Genomic DNA, 21,522 nt, shown 5'->3' with positions numbered 1-21,522 from the left:
ACAATTGACCCCAGTGTAATTACATAGGGGGTCAATTGTCGGGGGTCAATTGTCGTACTAAACCCTAGATTTCGAGACAATTGACCCCAGTTTAACTACCTAGGGGGTCAATTGTCGGGAAGTCAATTGTCAGGGGGTCAATTGTCGCGGTACCTATTTAAACATCCAGTTCTTTGTCCTCAAGAAATAATTTCTCGGTCGGTTGACGAAGGTTTTGACTTAATCTGAAGAACAGAAATATGTTCATATTTTCATCAGCTGCTATGAAGATATCATGAACACTATCTTAATAACAAGTGAAATATGATCTCTTTTGTAAGCATATTGTCCAGGACAATTGAGGTCATCATTACATGCTCATTGCTCCTGTAGCCTTCTCTTTTAATTAGTTTTCCCAAGGTTTGACACTGGTCTGTAGTTTTTCAAGACATCTGGAAAATGATCTTCATCGATTGGGGATAACTGGTGTGATGTAAAAAAATAATTGTGGCTTATGATACCAGGGAAATGTAGGTGTCAGCTAAACCCTCGATTTTATGTTTAAATACATTGTATTTATCATAAATATCATATCATATATATATACAGTTACACTGTGTAGTGTTATCCTTTATTAAATAATTGTGGACACTGGCTGATAATCAGTGAAGGCAGAATCGTGGATTATACCTGATAACTACTGGTGGTGTTATGGCTATTAGAGGGTTGTTAGAGGACTGGGCTATTACCGTAACAGCTGGCTACTAACCTGGTGTTAGAGGGTTGTTAAGATTTTTGGGAGCACAGATACTTAATAGTAATATATCTTGTCTGGATGTTTGAACTTTTCGATTTGTATCTCGAAAGTTATGTTTAACTTCCCCACGCAGTGTTTTAAATGTATGATATTGAAAGATGTATAATGTCATTATTTTATAGCTCCTCAAAGGATATTGTTCTTATCCACGTAGGAATCAAGTGCTCATTTTGATTGAGGTGGCAATTTGAAGTTGCAGCCCAAGATTTTATTGATTTTAATGTGGTCTATTCTTGATAAAAATATATTGCGCTACTCTTCGTTTAAACTACTTTAGCTTTAAACTGTTTAGGAGATGATTTGAAGCGGTGCTACAATCTACAGTGGTCGGTGGACAAGTGTGATGGACACCAGAGCCAGATGCTTTAGTTCACACTATGACTGTGACTGATGTACCTCTGCAACAAACTGACTGTCTTACTTGTAACCTGGTTAGTTAATATTAGTTATTCTTAATTGTGTACCTTCAAGCTTTCCTCCACAATTACAACCAACTTAGAAGCAATGATTTATTGTCAGTATTTTTTATTATTGAACAGACTGAGCCTTGTGCTCGTATTACCTTAGGGCCAATAAATTTGGTTGACAATAAATTTGGTCACCATAATTTTGAAAATTTTTAGTCTACAACAATTTTAGTCACATTTTTCGACTTTTTGAAACCATTTTCCATTCCATTTATTTGATTTTTCCATTATTCACAATTAAGAATGATTTCACAAACGTCGTAAGCATTACTTTAAAGTACAGGGGATCTTTGATATTATGCAGGTTTGGTGGGATTAAATTCTAAAATCAAGGTCTTATAACTCGATAACACGTTGCCATGGCCCCATAGCAACCACAATCAGTGCCCTAGCAACCGAGGCAAATTTGGTTGATTTACCTAACTAATCCTTGGTACTGTTTCACAATTTTAATCATCGTCAATTCACTAGCTCACTGTTTATGCAGGTCTTTCCAAAGTAAATTCCAAGGAAAAAGTTATGGTTTGGTGTGCCATCAGCCATATAGGACCATGGAATAAATTGCCCATATTTCTTCGAGAAAAACATAACTCAAAATTAGCCATTAAACCTTAGAACTACCAATAACTTTTCACAAAATCAAGTTTAGACAAGTCATTTGTCTAAACTGCAGTTTACTTTTGTAGTAGCTGATCCTAGTCGGCAATCCTAGTGGATAAAGAGTTATTCAAAAGTACATCCTTGCAATATTTTTGAACACCCTGTAGTCTGTACGCTCCGAAATCTGATTTAATACTTCAACTCTGATATCATCTAGTGCAATGCGATATGCTAATATTTGATTGTAGGAGACTCTCACTTCGTCCCCAAAAATGAAATATGATGGACCCACTCACAAGAGCGAAAAAAGATACACATTACTGTAATGTTTATAAAACACTTTTATGTGCTCGTGCAATGTGTTTATTTTCAAAAACTGTAACATCGCTCAATCAAAGCCTTATCAGCACAACACGCACAATCACATAATATATCATCAACTTGATCTCAGCGCATCATAATAACAACCACTCACAAGGACTGTTACCGCTCACTTCAGACACACACACACACACACCCACTACACAGTACCACACACAGCCTGCACAGAGCTCAGCAATCAATTCTAAACGGCTAGCTGATTTTGATAAAATAACATCGTGATCCGGCGTGATCAATTATTTTAATTGAAGTACAACGGCTGCACCCCTGACTTTTTAACTAAAGATAAGAGACGTATATATTAGGACATTTGTAATCTGATAAAATTTAAAGTTTTGGTGTGTGAATTAAAGCTTGGTGTGAGAATTAGTGTGGAAATAAAAGAGATATTTATTTTATTACCTATATCATATATCTTAATTAAGTGACAGTATTATTATTTTAACTACAGATTATATTATTTCAGTTAGTATCGACATGAATGTTACGATTGCAGTTTTATTTATTTTTATATTATATTGTATTCAATAAACCGGTTTCAAAGCCCTTTAGTGTGGCCCTCGGGTCTTTAAAACATAATAGGTGAGGTCACGTGGTACCGACATGCTTCAGAGGACAGAAAGAGACTCAGAATTTTAACCACAAGTCTAGATTCTTTTCATAAATATAGACTTGTGGTTACAATTCTGAGTGTTTCATACTATTATATCACAGAATTATCCTGCTGTTGAAATATTGACAGAAAGGAAAGGTGTTTAGAAGTCGAATTGCTACAACTTCAGAATTCAGATTGCATAACAATTGTATAACTTCAGATTGGAGGACGGTCTAGGGAAGGATAAAGGAATTAAGCTTACTTCACAGCTATACTCTACAAAAGTACCTTCAGCGAATAAGACGTCAACATCCATCTTGTTTATATCAATGATTGTGGACATTACTTTTGTATTCTTTGTAATTTAATTCTCTGACGTTGTATTCTCTTAATACATTGCGTTTGCTAAAATTCTTGTGTGTAAGCTTTAGAACTCTAGATGTCAAACACAGATTTACGGCCAAGTGTCAACCCGGGGTTTGAAGCACGTTATACCAGTTTCAACTTTTATCAGACTGATCCATCGATTTCAGCTATGACATTTTTAGTTCTGATTAAACAAATGGTTTTTATTACATTGTTAATTACATTAAAATACAGTTTGATGTTTAAAACGGGGCATATGAAAGTTTTTTATCTTGTAAAACCTCGCCTAATCGACGAAGTTACAGTCAGATCGAAAATTAGAAATAGCTTATGTTTTAAAGCAGCTGAAAGTGCTATTTTCAGAACCTGGTGGATATTAGTCTAAAGATTCGTTGGAATTTATTACACTGACCATGACATAAGATCCAAATTCCAAACTGGGTGTTAGGGAAATGCGGCGGACTAAATCACTAAATGTTATTTTACATCTTCCCCGTCACTGATCACTGTCACATTTAAAGCTGCAAATGGTGTATTTGTTATGCCAACAAACAGAGAACTTGTTAAAGTTCAAATTTAGCCCCGTAAAACTCAATGTATGTTATGTAACGGCTAATGTAATGTTCTTACAGGATCGTTGACATATTACGTAATCACGTCCTGAACAACGTTTAATTTGACCCCCCCCCCCCCCCCCCCTCTCGGTGATTCCGTATTATGTGAACGACCGCTAATATGCTTACATCGAGGTAGTGCTTACTGATTTATAGCAACATTTATCATAGCAGCTTGTTTTTAAATCACTGTTTCTTATGATACAAGTTTCGTTACCATTCGTATCACACATAGTAATAAATTACGTATAGTAGTATTACTCGTCGGGAAAAACCCTGGTTCTTTTTGTAGTAATTGTGCGGAACGCGCTTGCGCCGAATCAAAAATATGTGTGAAAGTTTTTCTTGCGCGCATTTACTGTGACATAATGTGTCACGTGACAATCTGAAACTTTGAATAGTCATAACACCAAGAGATAGGCAACAGAGGTAAATCTGGCTACGTAATATCGTCAAGTAGGTATCTAGGAGTTTTGTGAATATTTTGAAATCAAATTCGAGCGGGTATTTTGTGATTTAGCGAGGTGCGCGGAAAAAAGCAAATAACCGTCAGCACATGGCTATACAGCCTCCATAGTGGCATCTGAGATCGGCTATCGATGCGGCACTACTTACTAGTCCATAAAACAATCATCCCAGGAGCCTAGGGGCTCCAGCAGAAGAGTGCCTTATTTGCCCGTAAGAGCCTCTACTATAAGAGGTCAATTAAATGTCCATAGATATGGATTATAGAAATTATATAAACACATAATTGAACAGCATGAGAGAAGTGGAAAACAAACAAACGAATAGATTTCAAGCTCGTAAAGGATCGTTGCTGGATATTGGAGATTTCAAAAGTGTAGTCCGACAGTCAAAGTTCTCTTGTCTAACTTTAGTGCGTATCGAACTTGAGTCCTGATAGAGCACTTTAGTTCGACAGAGTCGAACCTCAGGGTTTGTCGAACTACAGTAAGTGACGAACTACAGTGCGTGTCGAACTTGAGTACGTGTACCGAATTTACCATGGTAAAAACATCTTCACACCGTAAAATGGGCAAAAGCTACAATAACGGTTCCTCCGACATTGTTTACAGCGGGCAATATCCTTTATTTCATTCAATTCTTCTGAAGTGTTCATGACCAAATTACGGTCTTTAGGATCGTCCATTAATAATTTAAGGAGGCTTTTGCCGGGACAACCTATACACCCTTTTAATTTTGACAGGGCAGCTCAGAAGTAGATGGTTCTAAAACAAAACATAAATAAATCTAATCCCTTTAAAATAAATATGCTACCATCTAGCTTACTCATAGAACACAACTCGGAATGAGCTTTTATACTTCATATTCAAATCAAGCGGTAAGTAAATATTGATAATATAACTAACTCTACTGCATTATAATCCACCTTGCGTGGCTGAGAGGACCAATTCGTTCTCTCGACAGTTCAGGACTCAGAACCCCTTAAATGTTTTAATGGCAGGTCTATAAAGGCACCAAATAAATCTTTGCAATTCCCATCCAAAATTCTTCTCTAAGAGGGCTATAATCCCATTGTGACGTCCGGTGTTGACGTTAGTGGCGTAACAGCCACAAGATCTTAGTGGCGAGTTGTCGAATGTCGATCCTAAGCTCATCACAATGCTGCATCTTTTCTCCCGTCAAGGTAGAGCGACTCCACTTTCAGATTTCGAAGGTCTTCTAACTCATTCTCTTTAGATCGCTGCACTATCTTTGGATTTCTTCAGTCTCCTGAAATATATTATGTCACAATAGATCATTAGATGATACGTAAAGATACTGTACAGGCAATCCATGATTGTTGATTTGTTTGCATACCCAAAAATATTTCTTTTATATTAATAGCTTATAAAAACCCCAACATTAGGATGTATTTGAAAAGTAACTTAAAACGACATGCAGAGCGACCAATAACGCCTGAATCAATGCTTGGTAGCACAAACCGGAGGTTAAAAATGAATATTTGACCACATGGTGACATGGTTGTTGCATGGGTCACTTGCAAGTTCATATATCACATACTTGGTTTTACATTTCGGAAAGCAGCGTGGGTTTCAGAGTTCCGACTCCACTTGAGGATATGCTCCTGATAGCGTAATCCAGTTTCTTTATATTTGGGATAACCTCCGAAACAGAAACCATGTCCCCCTCCGCCGCTTTTGTGGTGATGTAGAATGGCTTCAGTACCGCAATAGCTTTGGTCAGAAGATCCCAATCGTGAGGAGTCATCTGCAAAATTCAGTTGATCAATACTTAGCCTGTACATTGAGAAGTGAGCTAGAAATTAGGAAGTCCAGCGGACAAGAATTTGTTCCAGTTACATTCCAGGGACATTGATTCTCTAAACTTGATGTTAACTAGTGCTACTCAGAAAATGAGAGATGAGTCAAAAGAGCTGCATGTAAACTGACCTGTTGAGATGCAGACAACGATAACTCTGCATTTTGAGCGGTGATTGTTATTGCATATTTTTTATTCTGAAAGGCCTGGAACATCATGTAATAACTGTTCCATCTCGTGTCCACTGCAACTGGTCTGATGAGAGTTGCCTCTACTGCTTGATTTTCATTCAGTAGACGTTTACCTGCATGTGCGGGATAGTTTAACATATGATAGTTAAGAAATGATAAACGCAAGTCGTAACAATGATATTTTTGCCAAGATTATGTCACTCAACGAACATGTACCTACGGCAACATTTTAATCAAACGTTATTAATGTGTACATTTCATTAAGAAAATATTTTGAATCAGCCGTTATTATCAGATTAAGTATGTGACAATGAAATCATCAAACAGAAAACCTAAGGTAAATGTAGTGATTCTCACCTGCAGGGGTTCTAAACTCCTTGATAAGACTCTTGATCTTTTTGATAAGCCGGTTAACTCCACTTTGAGAAAAACAGAATTCTTTACGATGAGATTCAGTAGATGGAGAAAACAGGATCCAGGCGGACAAACCCTTTTTCATGTTCGAAGCAGTGTCGCTGATAACGCAGTGAAGTTTCTCTTCGGACAGACCCCATGCCTGCAGTACAAATGACACATTGTTCTTTAACGAGTCACGTAATAATTTGTAATTAGAAACTATGTGGGCAGCTAACGGTTAATATTTTCTACTATCAAAAAGCTAAGCGCACTCTGATGAACTCGAAATGAGCATGTATTTCGAATTTTACAATCTATATGGATATGGCATTGGCAGTCCTGAGTTCTGAGTTTGAACTTTGATCATGGGGTTAGAAATGACACAAATTAGATATATATATGAGCTAATTTATTCAGATTTAACGATAGAACTTACCGGTATGTGCTCGGTTATAGGGAAGGCATCTCAGTACAATAACTTTTCTTTCGAAGTTTGTAGTTACGAAGTGTATTATGACCCCCAAATAGGAATCCAGCGCTTTTGACAACCAAACATCACAGCTCAGACTGTAATCAGCTCCTTTCAGTCAATAAATTTCTTCAGTTTAAACTGTACTCTATTATATAATTCAGGAAACAGTTTTGTGCGCACCACCTTCTCTGAGGGTATGTCAAACTTCTTGTTCAAACCTGAATGAGCCGGAAGTCAGATGATCTTAATTTATCTGTAAATGATTATCCAACATATGATTGTCAATCTGCTGCTAATTTACTTAATAGCAATAAATTTTATCATCACAAAGAACTCAATTGGAATTGTAATCTGGAGTCATCACAGCTCGAGCCTAGAAAAGTTGTTTTGTTATTGAGCTAAGTTATTAAAAACGTCCCAAATGAATCTTACCGTCAACAAACTGTTGAAAATGTTCATTCTCAACAGTCGTGTAGAGAGCATCTGATCAATAATCCATTTCAGGAGCAACTTTTTAGATCTTTTTGACGTTCATCAGTCTAGTAACAGTGGCGCCGCTCCAGACTGCCCCCAGTGTGGGCTGATTAGATGTTGTCAGTTGATACATCGATCTCCGCTCAGCTTCGACTTCATCAGACTTTTGTCTCTTGAGTCTTGACCCTCTGTGATTCACGTATTGCAGTTGCTTCCTTGTGTTTAGAAGGGTGCTTATGTTTCAAATGATCCCATCAAATGGTTACCTGGATAAGCTTTATTTAGTAATTTTGATAGTCATATCGATTGTTCATAGTTGCTGGTTCCTTTCCAGCTAGAGTCCACGATTGACTGCACATTAGTCGTTATAAAAATATTGTGGCTAAAGGTTCCTAAATTGTTATAAATATACTGCCGTTTTCTCAGAAAAGGCAGTAAGTCCATATTTGCCATCTCGAGATATTGCGACTTTTGCGTTTATGGTTTTTTCTCCGCTTACTTTTTGCGTAAGATCGAAAGTAAACACGTTGAGTTATCAATAATTAGTTAAATTTTAATTTGTCAAAAAAATTAAAGCTTTGAGCCGTCCATAAGCTTAGATATAACCATTTTTATGCCAAATAATCGAACTTATTTTTCATACTGGATGGACTTACTGCCTTTTCTGAGAAAACGTGGACTTACTTCCTTTTCTGAGAAAAATCTCTGTTCAATATTTTTCTGAGAAGGAAGTAAGTCCAAGCTTTTTACTAAATTTTTGAGGTTGGGATCTATGTATTTTGGATTATATTGTAAAATATAAACAATTAGGTAAATCTAAATTGCTCCATATCATATAATAAATGTTTTTGAATAATAGTATGCCCTTATTTAGGCAAACTCGCCAATTTTGAACGATTTCAGTGCATTAAATGGTATCTTATCGATATTTTGATGAAAATGAACTTGATCTAAAAGATATACCTAAACTAAACATTTTCTGCGATTATAACAGCTCAATAACTGCTCCAATGTTTATGTTTTGCGACTAAAATACATCCGACGTTTTTGAAAATCGGCCACCAAATTTTTTTTGAGGCCTAAATGAAAATTTTGATCACTCACGTAAGGTTGAAATGTAATCATACATCGATTCTGAAAATTTCAAGCGAAAATATCAATCGGCAGTAAAGTTATGTTCTTTTTGGGAAATCGCTTTCTAAAATTCCGTTTTTAGCATGCTTTTATAGGAAGTAAGTCCAGCTACTTCTTCCTATCACAAATAATTTATCTCAGAAAAGGCAGTAAGTCCACGGAATAACTTCCTTATCTCAGAAAATTTTCAAGATTTTCTCAGAAAAGGCAGTAAGTCCGGACTTACGTCCTTCTCTCAGAAAATAATTGGCCAAAACCGAACATAATGTTTCTCAACAGGGACTTACTTCCTTAGGAATTGCATGCAACAATGTTTCTATACATTAATATGTAGCTCATGTTGTAGAGAATTTTCTACTGAAAATTTTGATACCAATATTGTCATATTTCGAAAATTTGGACTTACTGCCTTTTCTGAGAAAACGGCAGTATAACTCAAAGTAATTTTCTAGAAAACAAAAGTATTATACCTGGAAATCCTTGGCCGGCGGCCGCTTGGCCTGTTTTTCCCAGTCTAATAGAAGCCAAGCACTCCGAATATGGACTTCCTCCAGGATCTGGCACAGTAAAGAATGTCCACACACCGGAGACATTCCTCTTGGATTGAGACATCCTAGCCTAAGGCATGTGACAAGCACCTGCAGCAAAGCACAGATTAGATTAGATTAGATTAAGAATAATGACATAAACATCATCACTAGTTTTAAACATTCTTTCTGATATCCTCATTATCAGAACTGTGAACAGCCTTCGTCATTAAAAAACAAACAAATTCTATAACTAACATAATTGTCATAATTTATTTAGAGAGTTAATACAGAGAATTAATACTGAGTGGGAGAGTAGCTACTGAGGGAAATATAGAGTAACACTGATGAAGACAGAGAGTTAATACTGAGTGGGAGAATAACTACCGAGGGAAATATAGAGTAACACTGATGAAGACAGATAGTTAATACTGAGTGGAAGAGTAACTACTGAGGGAAATGTAGAATAATACTTATGAAGACAGAGAGTTAATACTGAGTGGGAGAATAACTACTGAGAGAAATGTAGAGTTACACTGATGAAGACAGAGTTTTGATACTCTTGCATGTTTATTATCGGTTTCGCATCAATGAGGCAGAAGGAAGCCACTGACAAAACGTATGCATTCAGCATTGCACTGCACAACTTGCAATGCACCTATTATGTTGGTAATCGTTGATGCTGTCTGCCAATTCATCACAGCAGATGAAAAAGCACTCGAAACAACGACCATGTAGCTCTTTCAAATTCAAGCTGTATAACTATAGTCTATAATGCATATTATAATATGATCTACTGATGCAGGCGAAGCTAGGTCAGGAACCCAGCAATGTGTACGACGAAACCGGAAACAAGTAACCAAAGATCTCTGAATTCTCTGGTCCATTATTCAGTTCTGATGTTTCACACACATACCTAAAATGAAGTTAAAAAGAGAATTGGAGTTGCTAAATAATAGCAAAAAAACAAATACATCTAAGTTGAGGTCAAACACAATGAAAAGTTTTCCAATATGAAATTAATAGAAACATCTCCATCGGGAGTTTTTTAGAGGGTGAGACCTTTTTTAAATAAATTCACTCTCTAAAACAGAATTGCATATAATACTGCATAGACTCCACTCTCCATAGAGTTCACTAGTATTTAATATTAGCCTGTACTGGCTCAATAAAATGTGACCTCCAGATCAGTAAAATTAGGGGTGCTGGAAGAGCTGCATAGAGTCCACTAGTATTTAATATTAGCCTGTACTGGCTCAATAAAATGTGACCTCCAGATCAGTAAAATTAGGGGTGCTGGAAGAGCTGCATAGAGTCCACTAGTATTTAATATTAGCCTGTACTGGCTCAATAAAATGTGACCTCCAGGTCAGTAAAATTAGGGGTGCTGGGAGAGCTGCATAGAGTCCACTAGTATTTAATATTAGCCTGTACTGGCTCAATAAAATGTGACCTCCAGATCAGTAAAATTAAGGGTGCTGGAAGAGCTGCATAGAGTCCACTAGTATTTAATATTAGCCTGTACTGGCTCAATAAAATGTGACCTCCAGATCAGTAAAATTAAGGGTGCTGGAAGAGCTGCATAGAGTCCACTAGTATTTAATATTAGCCTGTACTGGCTCAATAAAATGTGACCTCCAGATCAGTAAAATTAGGGGTGCTGGAAGAGCTGCATAGAGTCCACTAGTATTTAATATTAGCCTGTACTGGCTCAATAAAATGTGACCTCCAGATCAGTAAAATTAGGGGTGCTGGAAGAGCTGCATAGAGTCCACTAGTATTTAATATTAGCCTGTACTGGCTCAATAAAATGTGACCTCCAGGTCAGTAAAATTAGGGGTGCTGGGAGAGCTGCATAGAGTCCACTAGTATTTAATATTAGCCTGTACTGGCTCAATAAAATGTGACCTCCAGATCAGTAAAATTAAGGGTGCTGGAAGAGCTGCATAGAGTCCACTAGTATTTAATATTAGCCTGTACTGGCTCAATAAAATGTGACCTCCAGATCAGTAAAATTAAGGGTGCTGGAAGAGCTGCATAGAGTCCACTAGTATTTAATATTAGCCTGTACTGGCTCAATAAAATGTGACCTCCAGATCAGTAAAATTAGGGGTGCTGGAAGAGCTGCATAGAGTCCACTAGTATTTAATATTAGCCTGTACTGGCTCAATAAAATGTGACCTCCAGGTCAGTAAAATTAGGGGTGCTGGGAGAGCTGCATAGAGTCCACTAGTATTTAATATTAGCCTGTACTGGCTCAATAAAATGTGACCTCCAGATCAGTAAAATTAAGGGTGCTGGAAGAGCTGCATAGAGTCCACTAGTATTTAATATTAGCCTGTACTGGCTCAATAAAATGTGACCTCCAGATCAGTAAAATTAAGGGTGCTGGAAGAGCTGCATAGAGTCCACTATTATTTAATATTAGGCTGTACTGGCTCAATAAAATGTGACCTCCAGATCAGTAAAATTAAGGGTGCTGGAAGAGCTGCATAGAGTCCACTAGTATTTAATATTAGCCTGTACTGGCTCAATAAAATGTGACCTCCAGATCAGTAAAATTAGGGGTGCTGGAAGAGCTGCATAGAGTCCACTAGTATTTAATATTAGCCTGTACTGGCTCAATAAAATGTGACCTCCAGATCAGTAAAATTAGGGGTGCTGGAAGAGCTGCATTATAGAGTCCACTAGTATTTAATATTAGCCCCAAAAAAGCGGTCCCGGTCGAGCCTTGGCTTTAACGAGATGAAAGCAACCAGAGAGATGGTTAGATGTATAAATTTGGGGATTGAAGTGGTTTGCAATAACCAGAGAGATGTTAAACAAATTGAACAACAGGTTGTACAAAAAAGCATGTGTAAAGAGTTACCGCTATCGAGTGATAAAAAGGACAAAGGAGAAAGCATAGATATGATCTTAGGCAGCTAGACGCCAGCTAGCTCATCGCGGTGTCACATAACTTTAATACCACGACATCATTGGTCATCTATATATCCAATGCGAAATATAAATATAGCGCGTTTTTCATGAATTAGTAGCGCAGTACAAAAATTAAGCAGTTTGGAACAAAATTACAAGTTTTCAGTTTACAGAAATATTGAAAAAATTCAATTTTTGTTTGCATGAAGGTTCTAATGACTTAATATAGTCGTTTAGATAATAAAAATACTACAAAGATACCAAGTAAACTCAAAAATATTGCAACATGGTTAAAAACAATGCATTTAACTGTTTTGGTGGCGCGCGCGCCATCTCAGTCAATTACTCCCATATTTGGTCAAATAGGATAATAGGGACGCAGAATATGCGTCCCTCTAAAAAGTCCGATTCCCTTTATGGTATGCCCCTTTTTCCGCCTTCGGCGGCGCGCGCTTCGCGCGCGAAAAGTGGCATGCAACGTATGTCAACTCAATACACATTACGGTGAACGTAACCTGCAATGCGATCCTGAGGGCTATAATTATGAGAAGGTGTTGTCACGTGATCTCCCTCACATGACTACTATCGAGTCACCATTTAGTATGAATCAGCAATTAAACTACTGTGCTTACATATGCAGAATGATGGATGAGCACATATAATTGCCTGCTTCATAGTTTGTTCACCCAATCTATTCACCCAATGTTATTGTTACTATCAAAGCTGTGTAAGGACCATTTTCAAAAATATTTCGCCATCTATACTGTCACAATGTAAGTTTTACAATGGTACAACCTCCATAAAAATCTAAAATAATCGGATAAAACCAACCACACTATTAACCACTTTTGCACTTAAACATTAAAACTTTAAACAATATAATAAACTTAGCATATATATATATATAAATATATATATATTACTTGTATCACGTTGTGACCCCCATGGTCGCTTCACTATAGACGTCCTGACGATACAGGGGGAGCCGCGCACTTCGTGCGCGGCGGGTCATACAACGTATGACAATTTATACTGGGCGGCGCTCAGCCTGTCGATCATTCCGCCAAATCTCTATGATTATGAGCATAAATATAATAGCCTGATGCCTGAGGTCCCCAGGTAAAGCATTGTATCACGTCGTGACCCCATTGTCGTTTCAACGATACAGGGGGAGCCGCGCACTCTTGCGCGGCTGGTCATACAACGTATTATATGACAAATATTTATTAAATTACATTTTAAGACAAAAATATTGTAGCGCGATGCGTTACTGTGCCGCGCCGCGCACTCAATGAGGCTTCTCACAGCAACCTCTTTAGATCGGCGAGATGCGCTGCTGTGCCGCGCCGAGCTGAGATGAAAGGACATCGTCAATTAAACAAAAATAATAACACCTTTTAGTTAAGTTTAAAATTGATTGCATTTATTGTTAGTGGACTCGTTTCTAAAAATAGTTGACGGGTGATAATATAATAATATAATTATAATCGTAAAATAATTCAGAATATAACAAATATTATTTTTTTTTCAGAATAAAACAAATATTATATTCAAATCTTTTTATTCAACAATATTAAATCATTATGGATGATAATTAATCACTCTACACTCGACTGTCACGTGACAAAAACGCCGTGATTTCATTGGTTAACCTGATAACGCGCCGCAGATCTCTATAAACACAAATTATTCATCGCGCGTGCAGTAAACTCAAATTAAGTCCTTATTTGTTACCGAAATTCAGACTTTCGACAAAAATGTACCATAATATGGATTGGTCGAAAATCGAGTGTTTTAGTGAATAACTTATAATATATTTTCAATTTTCTCAAGATCTGACCGATAGATTTTCTTTAAACTTTTGAAATAGTTACATGGTTATATGGCGGATAATGTGTGAAAGTTTTGCCAAAACTCTTTTGGAGAAATTCTATGTGCCAACTTGAGATATGACTTCAAACACAAGAAAATATCTCCAAATTGGCGGTTTCTAACGGAATACAGGCATATATTTCGAGATCGAACTGATAGATTTTCATTAAACTTTCTTGATAGTTACATGGCTATAAGACGGATAATCCGTGCAAGTTTGGGCGAATTTCTATGTGCCAAACTTGATATATGACTTCAAACACAAGAAAATATCTCCAAATTGGCGGTCTCGGCGGAACACAGGAATATATTTCAAGATTTGACTGATAGATTTTCTTTAAACTTTCCAGATAATTATATGGCTATATGACGGATAATGTGTACGAGTTTGGGCAAATTTCTATGTGCCAAACTTAAGATATGACTTCAAACACGACAAAACTGTACCATAATATGGATTGGTCGAAAATCGAGTGTTTTAATGAATAACTTAGAATATATTTTCGATTTTCTCAAGATCTGACCAATAGATTTTCTTTAAACTGTTGAGATAATTACATGGCTATATGACAGATACGGTGTACGAGTTTGGGCAAATTTCTATGTGCCAAACTTAAGATATGACTTCAAACACGACAAAACTGTACCATAATATGGATTGGTCGAAAATCGAGTGTTTTAGTGAATAACTTAGAATATATTTTCGATTTTCTCAAGATCTGACCAATAGATTTTCTTTAAACTGTTGAGATAATTACATGGCTATATGACGGATAATGTGTATGAGTTTGGGAGAATTTCTATGTGCCAAACTTGAGATATGACTTCAAACACGACAAAACTGTACCATAATATGGATTGGTCGAAAATCGAGTGTTTTAGTGAATAACTTAGAATATATTTTAAATTTTCTCAAGATCTGACCAATAGATTTTCTTTAAACTTTTGACATAGTTACATGGTTATATGACAGATAATCTGTTAGAGTTTTGGAGAAATTCTATGTGCCAAACTTGAGATATGACTTCAAACACAAGAAAATATCTCCAAATTGGCGGTCTCGGCGGAATTCAGGAATATATTTCAAGATTTGACTGATAGATTTTCTTTAAACTTTCCAGATAATTATATGGCTATATGACGGATAATGTGTACGAGTTTGGGAGAATTTTTATGTGCTGAATTAGGGATTTCGGACAGATGTCGCTGTCGGACAGGAGTCGTTTTTGGTGACATCTGTCCGAATTTTGGATCATATTGTCATTTCGGTTCACATTCGTATTTCACAAGCTCACGGGTAATCTCGTGACGTTCTAAAGCTGATGTGATCCCTTAAGATCTGATCCATCGATACGTGATTGACTAGTTGAGAACAGGATCGTGCTAGCCGTACCCTAACAAGCTGTCGATCACATCACAGGACGGATTCCATTCAATGCTCTCCTGCTCGAAGCCCACAATTTGGAAGTTCCTTGATTGCCTTAAAGCAGAACAAGCCCTTACAGACGTGAAGAAAACCAAAAGAGACGGGCGGGAACTACCTGAGCCACGTGCACCCAAATGGATCCGTTATGATCGACAACTTCAGAGAATTGTAGATGATTACGACAACTACAGCAACCCTATGGATTTCCTTAAAGCTATCGGAAATTTGAGTATGCTTTAGATTTGATTCTGTGATATTGTATTATATTGAATTAATTTATATAACATTTAAATAACATTGAAACTATTGTCCAATTTATCGACATCAAATGAAAATAAACTGTGGTAGTAAACTATGGCTCAGATCATATCTCAAATTGGACATGTTACGTATACAATTTAGCAAGTAACAGTTTAGATCATGTCTCTAATTGGAAATGTGTCGTATTGAAATCAGGTCACAATTTCGGACAGATGTCGATTTTTTTCTGGTACCCTGAGTCGGACAGATGTCGCTGTTGGACAGATGTCGCTGTCGGACAGGAGTCGTGTTACCACTCTCACACATTATCCACCATATAACCATGTAACCATCTAAAAAGTTTAAAGAAAATCTATCGGTCAGATCTTGAGAAAATCGAAAATATATTTTAAGTTATTCACTAAAACACTCGATTTTCGACCAATCCATATTATGGTACAGTTTTGTCGTGTTTGAAGTCATATATCAAGTTTGGCACATAGAAATTCGCCCAAACTTGCACGGATTATCCGTCTTATAGCCATGTAACTATCAAGAAAGTTTAATGAAAATCTATCAGTTCGATCTCGAAATATATGCCTGTGTTCCGTTAGAAACCGCCAATTTGGAGATATTTTCTTGTGTTTGCAGTCATATCTCAAGTTTGGCACATAGAAATTCTCCCAAACTCGTACACATTATCCGTCATATAGCCATGTAATTATCTGCAAAGTTTAAAGAAAATCTATCAGTCAGATCTTGAAATATATGCCTGATTTCCGTTAGAAACCGCCAATTTGGAAATATTTTCTTGTGTTTGAAGTCATATCTCAAGTTTGGCACATAGAATTTCTCCAAAACTCTCACACATTATCCGCCATATAACCATGTAACTATCTCAAAAGTTTAAAGAAAATCTATTGGTCAGACCTTGAGAAAATTTAAAATATATTCTAAGTTATTCACTAAAACACTCGATTTTCGACCAATCCATGTTATGGTACAGTTTTGTCGTGTTTGAAGTCATATATCAAGTTTGGCATATAGAAATTCGTCCAAACTTGCACGGATTATCCGTCTTATAGTCATGTAACTATCTGGAAAGTTTAATGAAAATCTATCAGTTAGATCTCGAAATATATGCCTGTGTTCCGTTAGAAACCGCCAATTTGGAGATATTTTCTTGTGTTTGAAGTCATATCTCAAGTTTGGCACATAGAAATTCTCCCAAACTCGTACACATTATCCGTCATATAGCCATGTAATTATCTGGAAAGTTTAAAGAAAATCTATCAGTCAGATCTTGAGAAAATTTAAAATATATTCTAAGTTATTCACTAAAACACTCGATTTTCGACCAATCCATGTTATGGTACAGTTTTGTCGTGTTTGAAGTCATATATCAAGTTTGGCACATAGAATTTCTCCAAAACTCTCACACATTATCCGCCATATAACCATGTAACTATCTCAAAAGTTTAAAGAAAATCTATCGGTCAGATCTTGAGAAAATTTAAAATATATTCTAAGTTATTCACTAAAACACTCGATTTTCGACCAATCCATATTATGGTACAGTTTTGTCGTGTTTGAAGTCATATATCAAGTTTGGCACATAGAATTTCTCCAAAACTCTCACACATTATCCGCCATATAACCATGTAACTATCTCAAAAGTTTAAAGAAAATCTATCGGTCAGATCTTGAGAAAATATAAAATATATTCTAAGTTATTCACTAAAACACTCGATTTTCGACCAATCCATATTATGGTACAGTTTTGTCGTGTTTGAAGTCATATATCAAGTTTGGCACATAGAAATTCGCCAAAACTTGCACGGATTATCCGTCTTATAGCCATGTAACTATCAAGAAAGTTTAATGAAAATCTATCAGTTCGATCTCGAAATATATGCCTGTGTTCCGTTAGAAACCGCCAATTTGGAGATATTTTCTTGTGTTTGAAGTCATATCTCAAGTTTGGCACATAGAAATTCTCCCAAACTCGTACACATTATCCGTCATATAGCCATGTAATTATCTGGAAAGTTTAAAGAAAATCTATCTGTCAGATCTTGAGAAAATTTAAAATATATTCTAAGTTATTCACTAAAACACTCGATTTTCGACCAATCCATGTTATGGTACAGTTTTGTCGTGTTTGAAGTCATATATCAAGTTTGGCACATAGAATTTCTCCAAAACTCTCACACATTATCCGCCATATAACCATGTAACTATCTCAAAAGTTTAAAGAAAATCTATCGGTCAGATCTTGAGAAAATTTAAAATATATTCTAAGTTATTCACTAAAACACTCGATTTTCGACCAATCCATATTATGGTACAGTTTTGTCGTGTTTGAAGTCATATATCAAGTTTGGCACATAGAAATTCGCCCAAACTTGCACGGATTATCCGTCTTATAGCCATGTAATTATCTGCAAAGTTTAAAGAAAATCTATCAGTCAGATCTTGAAATATATGCCTGATTTCCGTTAGAAACCGCCAATTTGGAAATATTTTCTTGTGTTTGAAGTCATATCTCAAGTTTGGCACATAGAATTTCTCCAAAACTCTCACACATTATCCGCCATATAACCATGTAACTATCTCAAAAGTTTAAAGAAAATCTATTGGTCAGATCTTGAGAAAATTTAAAATATATTCTAAGTTATTCACTAAAACACTCGATTTTCGACCAATCCATATTATGGTACAGTTTTGTCGTGTTTGAAGTCATATCTCAAGTTTGGCACATAGAAATTCTCCCAAACTCGTACACATTATCCGTCATATAGCCATGTAATTATCTCAACAGTTTAAAGAAAATCTATCGGTCAGATCTTGAAATATATGCCTGTTTTCCGTTAGAAACCGCCAATTTGGAGATATTTTCTTGTGTTTGAAGTCATATTCTCAAGTTTGGCACATAGAAACTTTCCCAAACTCTTACACATTATCCGTCATATATAGCCATGTAATTATCTCAACAGTTTAAAGAAAATCTATCGGTCAGATCTTGAAATATATGCCTGTGTTCCGTTAGAAACCGCCAATTTGGAGATATTTTCTTGTGTTTGAAGTCATATCTCAAGTTTGGCCCATAGAATTTCTCCAAAACTCTCACAGATTATCCGCCATATAGCCATGTAACTATCTGGAAAGTTTAATGAAAATCTATCGGTCAGATCTTGAAATATATTCCTGTGTTCCGTTAGAAACCGCCAATTTGGAGATATTCTCTTGTGTTTGAAGTCATATCTCAAGTTTGGCACATAGAAATTCTCCCAAACTCGTACTATACACATTATCCCAAACTCGTACTATACACATTATCTGTCATATAGCCATGTAATTATCTGGAAAGTTTAAAGAAAATCTATCCGTCAGATCTTGAAATATATTCCTGTGTTCCGCCAAACCGCCAATTTGGAGATATTTTCTTGTGTTTGAAGTCATATCTCAAGTTTGGCACATAGAAATTCGCCCAAGCTTGCTCAGATTATCCGTCTTATAGCTGTGGAAATATCTGTTATGGTTAGGGTTAGGGTTGAGATTAGGGTTTATGTAAAACCGTTTTGTACGGCTGCAAAACCATAAAACCAAAGTCACGTGAAATTTTTGGGCGAGCGAATTAGTAAGAGCCATCGTAAATGCTATTTTGTATTAACAGTGGAAAGTGTTCTTAATTGGGAGACTGTTGTGCAGCCATGCCGGGAGTTATAAAACACGTCATTAAAAACACTTTCCAACTACAAAACTTAACCACAAAACCAGCTTTGAGCACTATTTCTAGGTTCTGAAACGACTAAATGATGCGAATTATAAATCCTCAGAGCTGATCCCACTCTACATTAAAAACACCTTCCAACTACAAAACTTAACCACAAAACCAGCTCTGCGCACTATTTCTAGGATCAATTACAATTCTATTTGTACCTATAGCATATGTCAGTACACCTGCGAGCAAATGAGGATCAACATTTTTAACAGCTATTCATTAAACTTATAGGATTATAACTCATAACTACATATAAGGTATAACACAAGTGGCACTGATGCAGATGAATCATGGATAATTATTGACTGTTGACGAAAACTCGAAGTTTGAAATCCGAAGTATAAAGCTGCATGTAGTAGAAACGTAATTGGGAAATCAGGATTAAATATGATCACACGTAACGCGCGGATATAACATGTGCTTTATCCAATGCGAAACTAAAAGTGATGAAATAAGAAAATCGACTGTAGAGTGATTTAGCGCGACCGAATCATTATAGGGACCTAATTTGTAGGCTTGATCGTTATGTTAGGGCTATTCTGTTAGCTGATGCTGACAGGCACCGCATGGGGCAGAGACTTAGGACCATTACGCTGGAGGCTTACAATGACCCTTTTTGAACCCCATGGTAGTGCTAGTTTTATTATGGTACAAATTGTAAATCGAAGTTATGAAAACGATCATCAGGTCACTCCTGTTTTACACTATCAACAGCTACTTAAAACAACCTAGATTGTACAACTCACTTTGAAGATTAAACTGTTAAGTGATGAGTGATTGGGCTCATTAAACATTTTAGTAGCGGAGACATGCGGATCAGCTTCTTGTTGACATACGTTGCATGCCACTTTTCGCGCGCGAAGCGCGCGCCGCCGAAGGCGGAAAAATAATATCTCTGATATTTGGATACGAAACATGTATCAAGCTTCTTGAGGTTCTAATAGTTCATTCTGACAAGAAATTTTACTTTTTCAAATTTAGTCGTTCAAGCTGCCTGAGTTCAGAAAGTTTGCCAAAGGGGTCCAGGTATTCTTGTCACCTTTACCCTGGGACGAGAGAATAACTTTTTTTACCTTTGATTTGAATACACCATGAGTGATTTCAAGACCGTTCAGTGCCAACATCTGACGGAATGAATTCCAAAGGCAACTAAAAGTAAAAGTAAACGTAGTAGAAAATCTTGTCCAATGAATCAACCAAACATGTTCAATGCTTCAACCAAACCTCATCGTTTAATGAATCAACCAAACTTCACATTAAGCTGTGCTCTATATATATCAGCTTGAGAAATACTGGCGGTCAACAAGCAAAGCCTCATCGCTGCCAAATACCTGGGGTGGAATTCGTCTCTAAAGAGCCAGAAAAACCTATATTTCAATCTAATAGCATATAGTGCATATGTGTATGGGCTTAGTAAGATTAGATTTAGATTAGATTAAGAATAATGACATACACATCATCACTAGTTTTAAACATTCTTTCTGATTTCCTCATTATCAGAACTGTGAACATCTCACAGCCTTCGTCATTCAAAACAAACAAATTCTATAACTAACATAATTGTCATAATTTATTTACATATAGTAGAAATTAAATTAATAAGTTATTTAAAAAGTTTAAAAAGTTAAAAACCCTTAATTAAAAAATAAAATAAAAACAAATTCATGAGATATTTATTCCCTTTCTCTTGGCAACACACGGATTTTTATATAAATATTGAACTTGTTGCTTCTTCTTTTCGATATAATTTACACCCTCTATTTTTGCTAAAACTATATTTGACACTTCCCAAAAGTTGCCTGTGTCAACTAAATTATTAGTCTTTTTAAATTCTTCTAGATTAATTTTAAAATCAATAACAGACACTGAATTTCTAACAAAAGATGGCAATTTATTCCAAAAGCTGATAACACGCTCTGATAAAAAATTATTAGACAAGGTTTTAATATTTCTATCAATATTGTTAGATTTAGTGCTAACAATTT

At 36.2% G+C, this 21,522-nt stretch overlaps 2 protein-coding genes and 1 long non-coding RNA gene across 3 annotated transcripts in view; 1 reads left to right on the top strand and 2 right to left on the bottom strand.

Moving 5' to 3' along the window:
• Window positions 1–21,522, bottom strand: part of LOC134824674 (Bardet-Biedl syndrome 7 protein homolog) — a 638,888-nt gene that overhangs the window by 19,430 nt on the left and 597,936 nt on the right. The gene's annotated exons all lie outside the window — the stretch shown is intronic.
• LOC134825317 (uncharacterized) lies at window positions 1,075–3,344 on the top strand. Its single transcript, XR_010161534.1, has 2 exons — window positions 1,075–1,227; window positions 3,060–3,344. It is a non-coding gene; the product is annotated as an uncharacterized LOC134825317 (long non-coding RNA).
• On the bottom strand, window positions 4,525–9,409 carry LOC134824683 (uncharacterized). Its single transcript, XM_063836651.1, has 7 exons — window positions 9,240–9,409; window positions 7,594–7,901; window positions 7,126–7,379; window positions 6,651–6,849; window positions 6,234–6,406; window positions 5,845–6,051; window positions 4,525–5,553 (listed from the first exon to the last, which is right to left on the bottom strand). Exons 4-6 carry the CDS (start codon window positions 6,790–6,792, stop codon window positions 5,851–5,853), a joined length of 516 nt encoding a protein of 171 aa, XP_063692721.1. The 5' UTR covers window positions 6,793–6,849; window positions 7,126–7,379; window positions 7,594–7,901; window positions 9,240–9,409; the 3' UTR covers window positions 4,525–5,553; window positions 5,845–5,850.

Source organism: Bolinopsis microptera, chromosome 13 (genome assembly GCF_026151205.1).
Source record: "Bolinopsis microptera isolate Bmic1 chromosome 13, MBARI_Bmic_1.0, whole genome shotgun sequence".
NCBI classification, from domain to species: Eukaryota; Metazoa; Ctenophora; class Tentaculata; order Lobata; family Bolinopsidae; genus Bolinopsis; species Bolinopsis microptera.
Note: the sequence above shows the minus strand (reverse complement) of the source record. Positions and strands in the feature narration are given on the sequence as shown.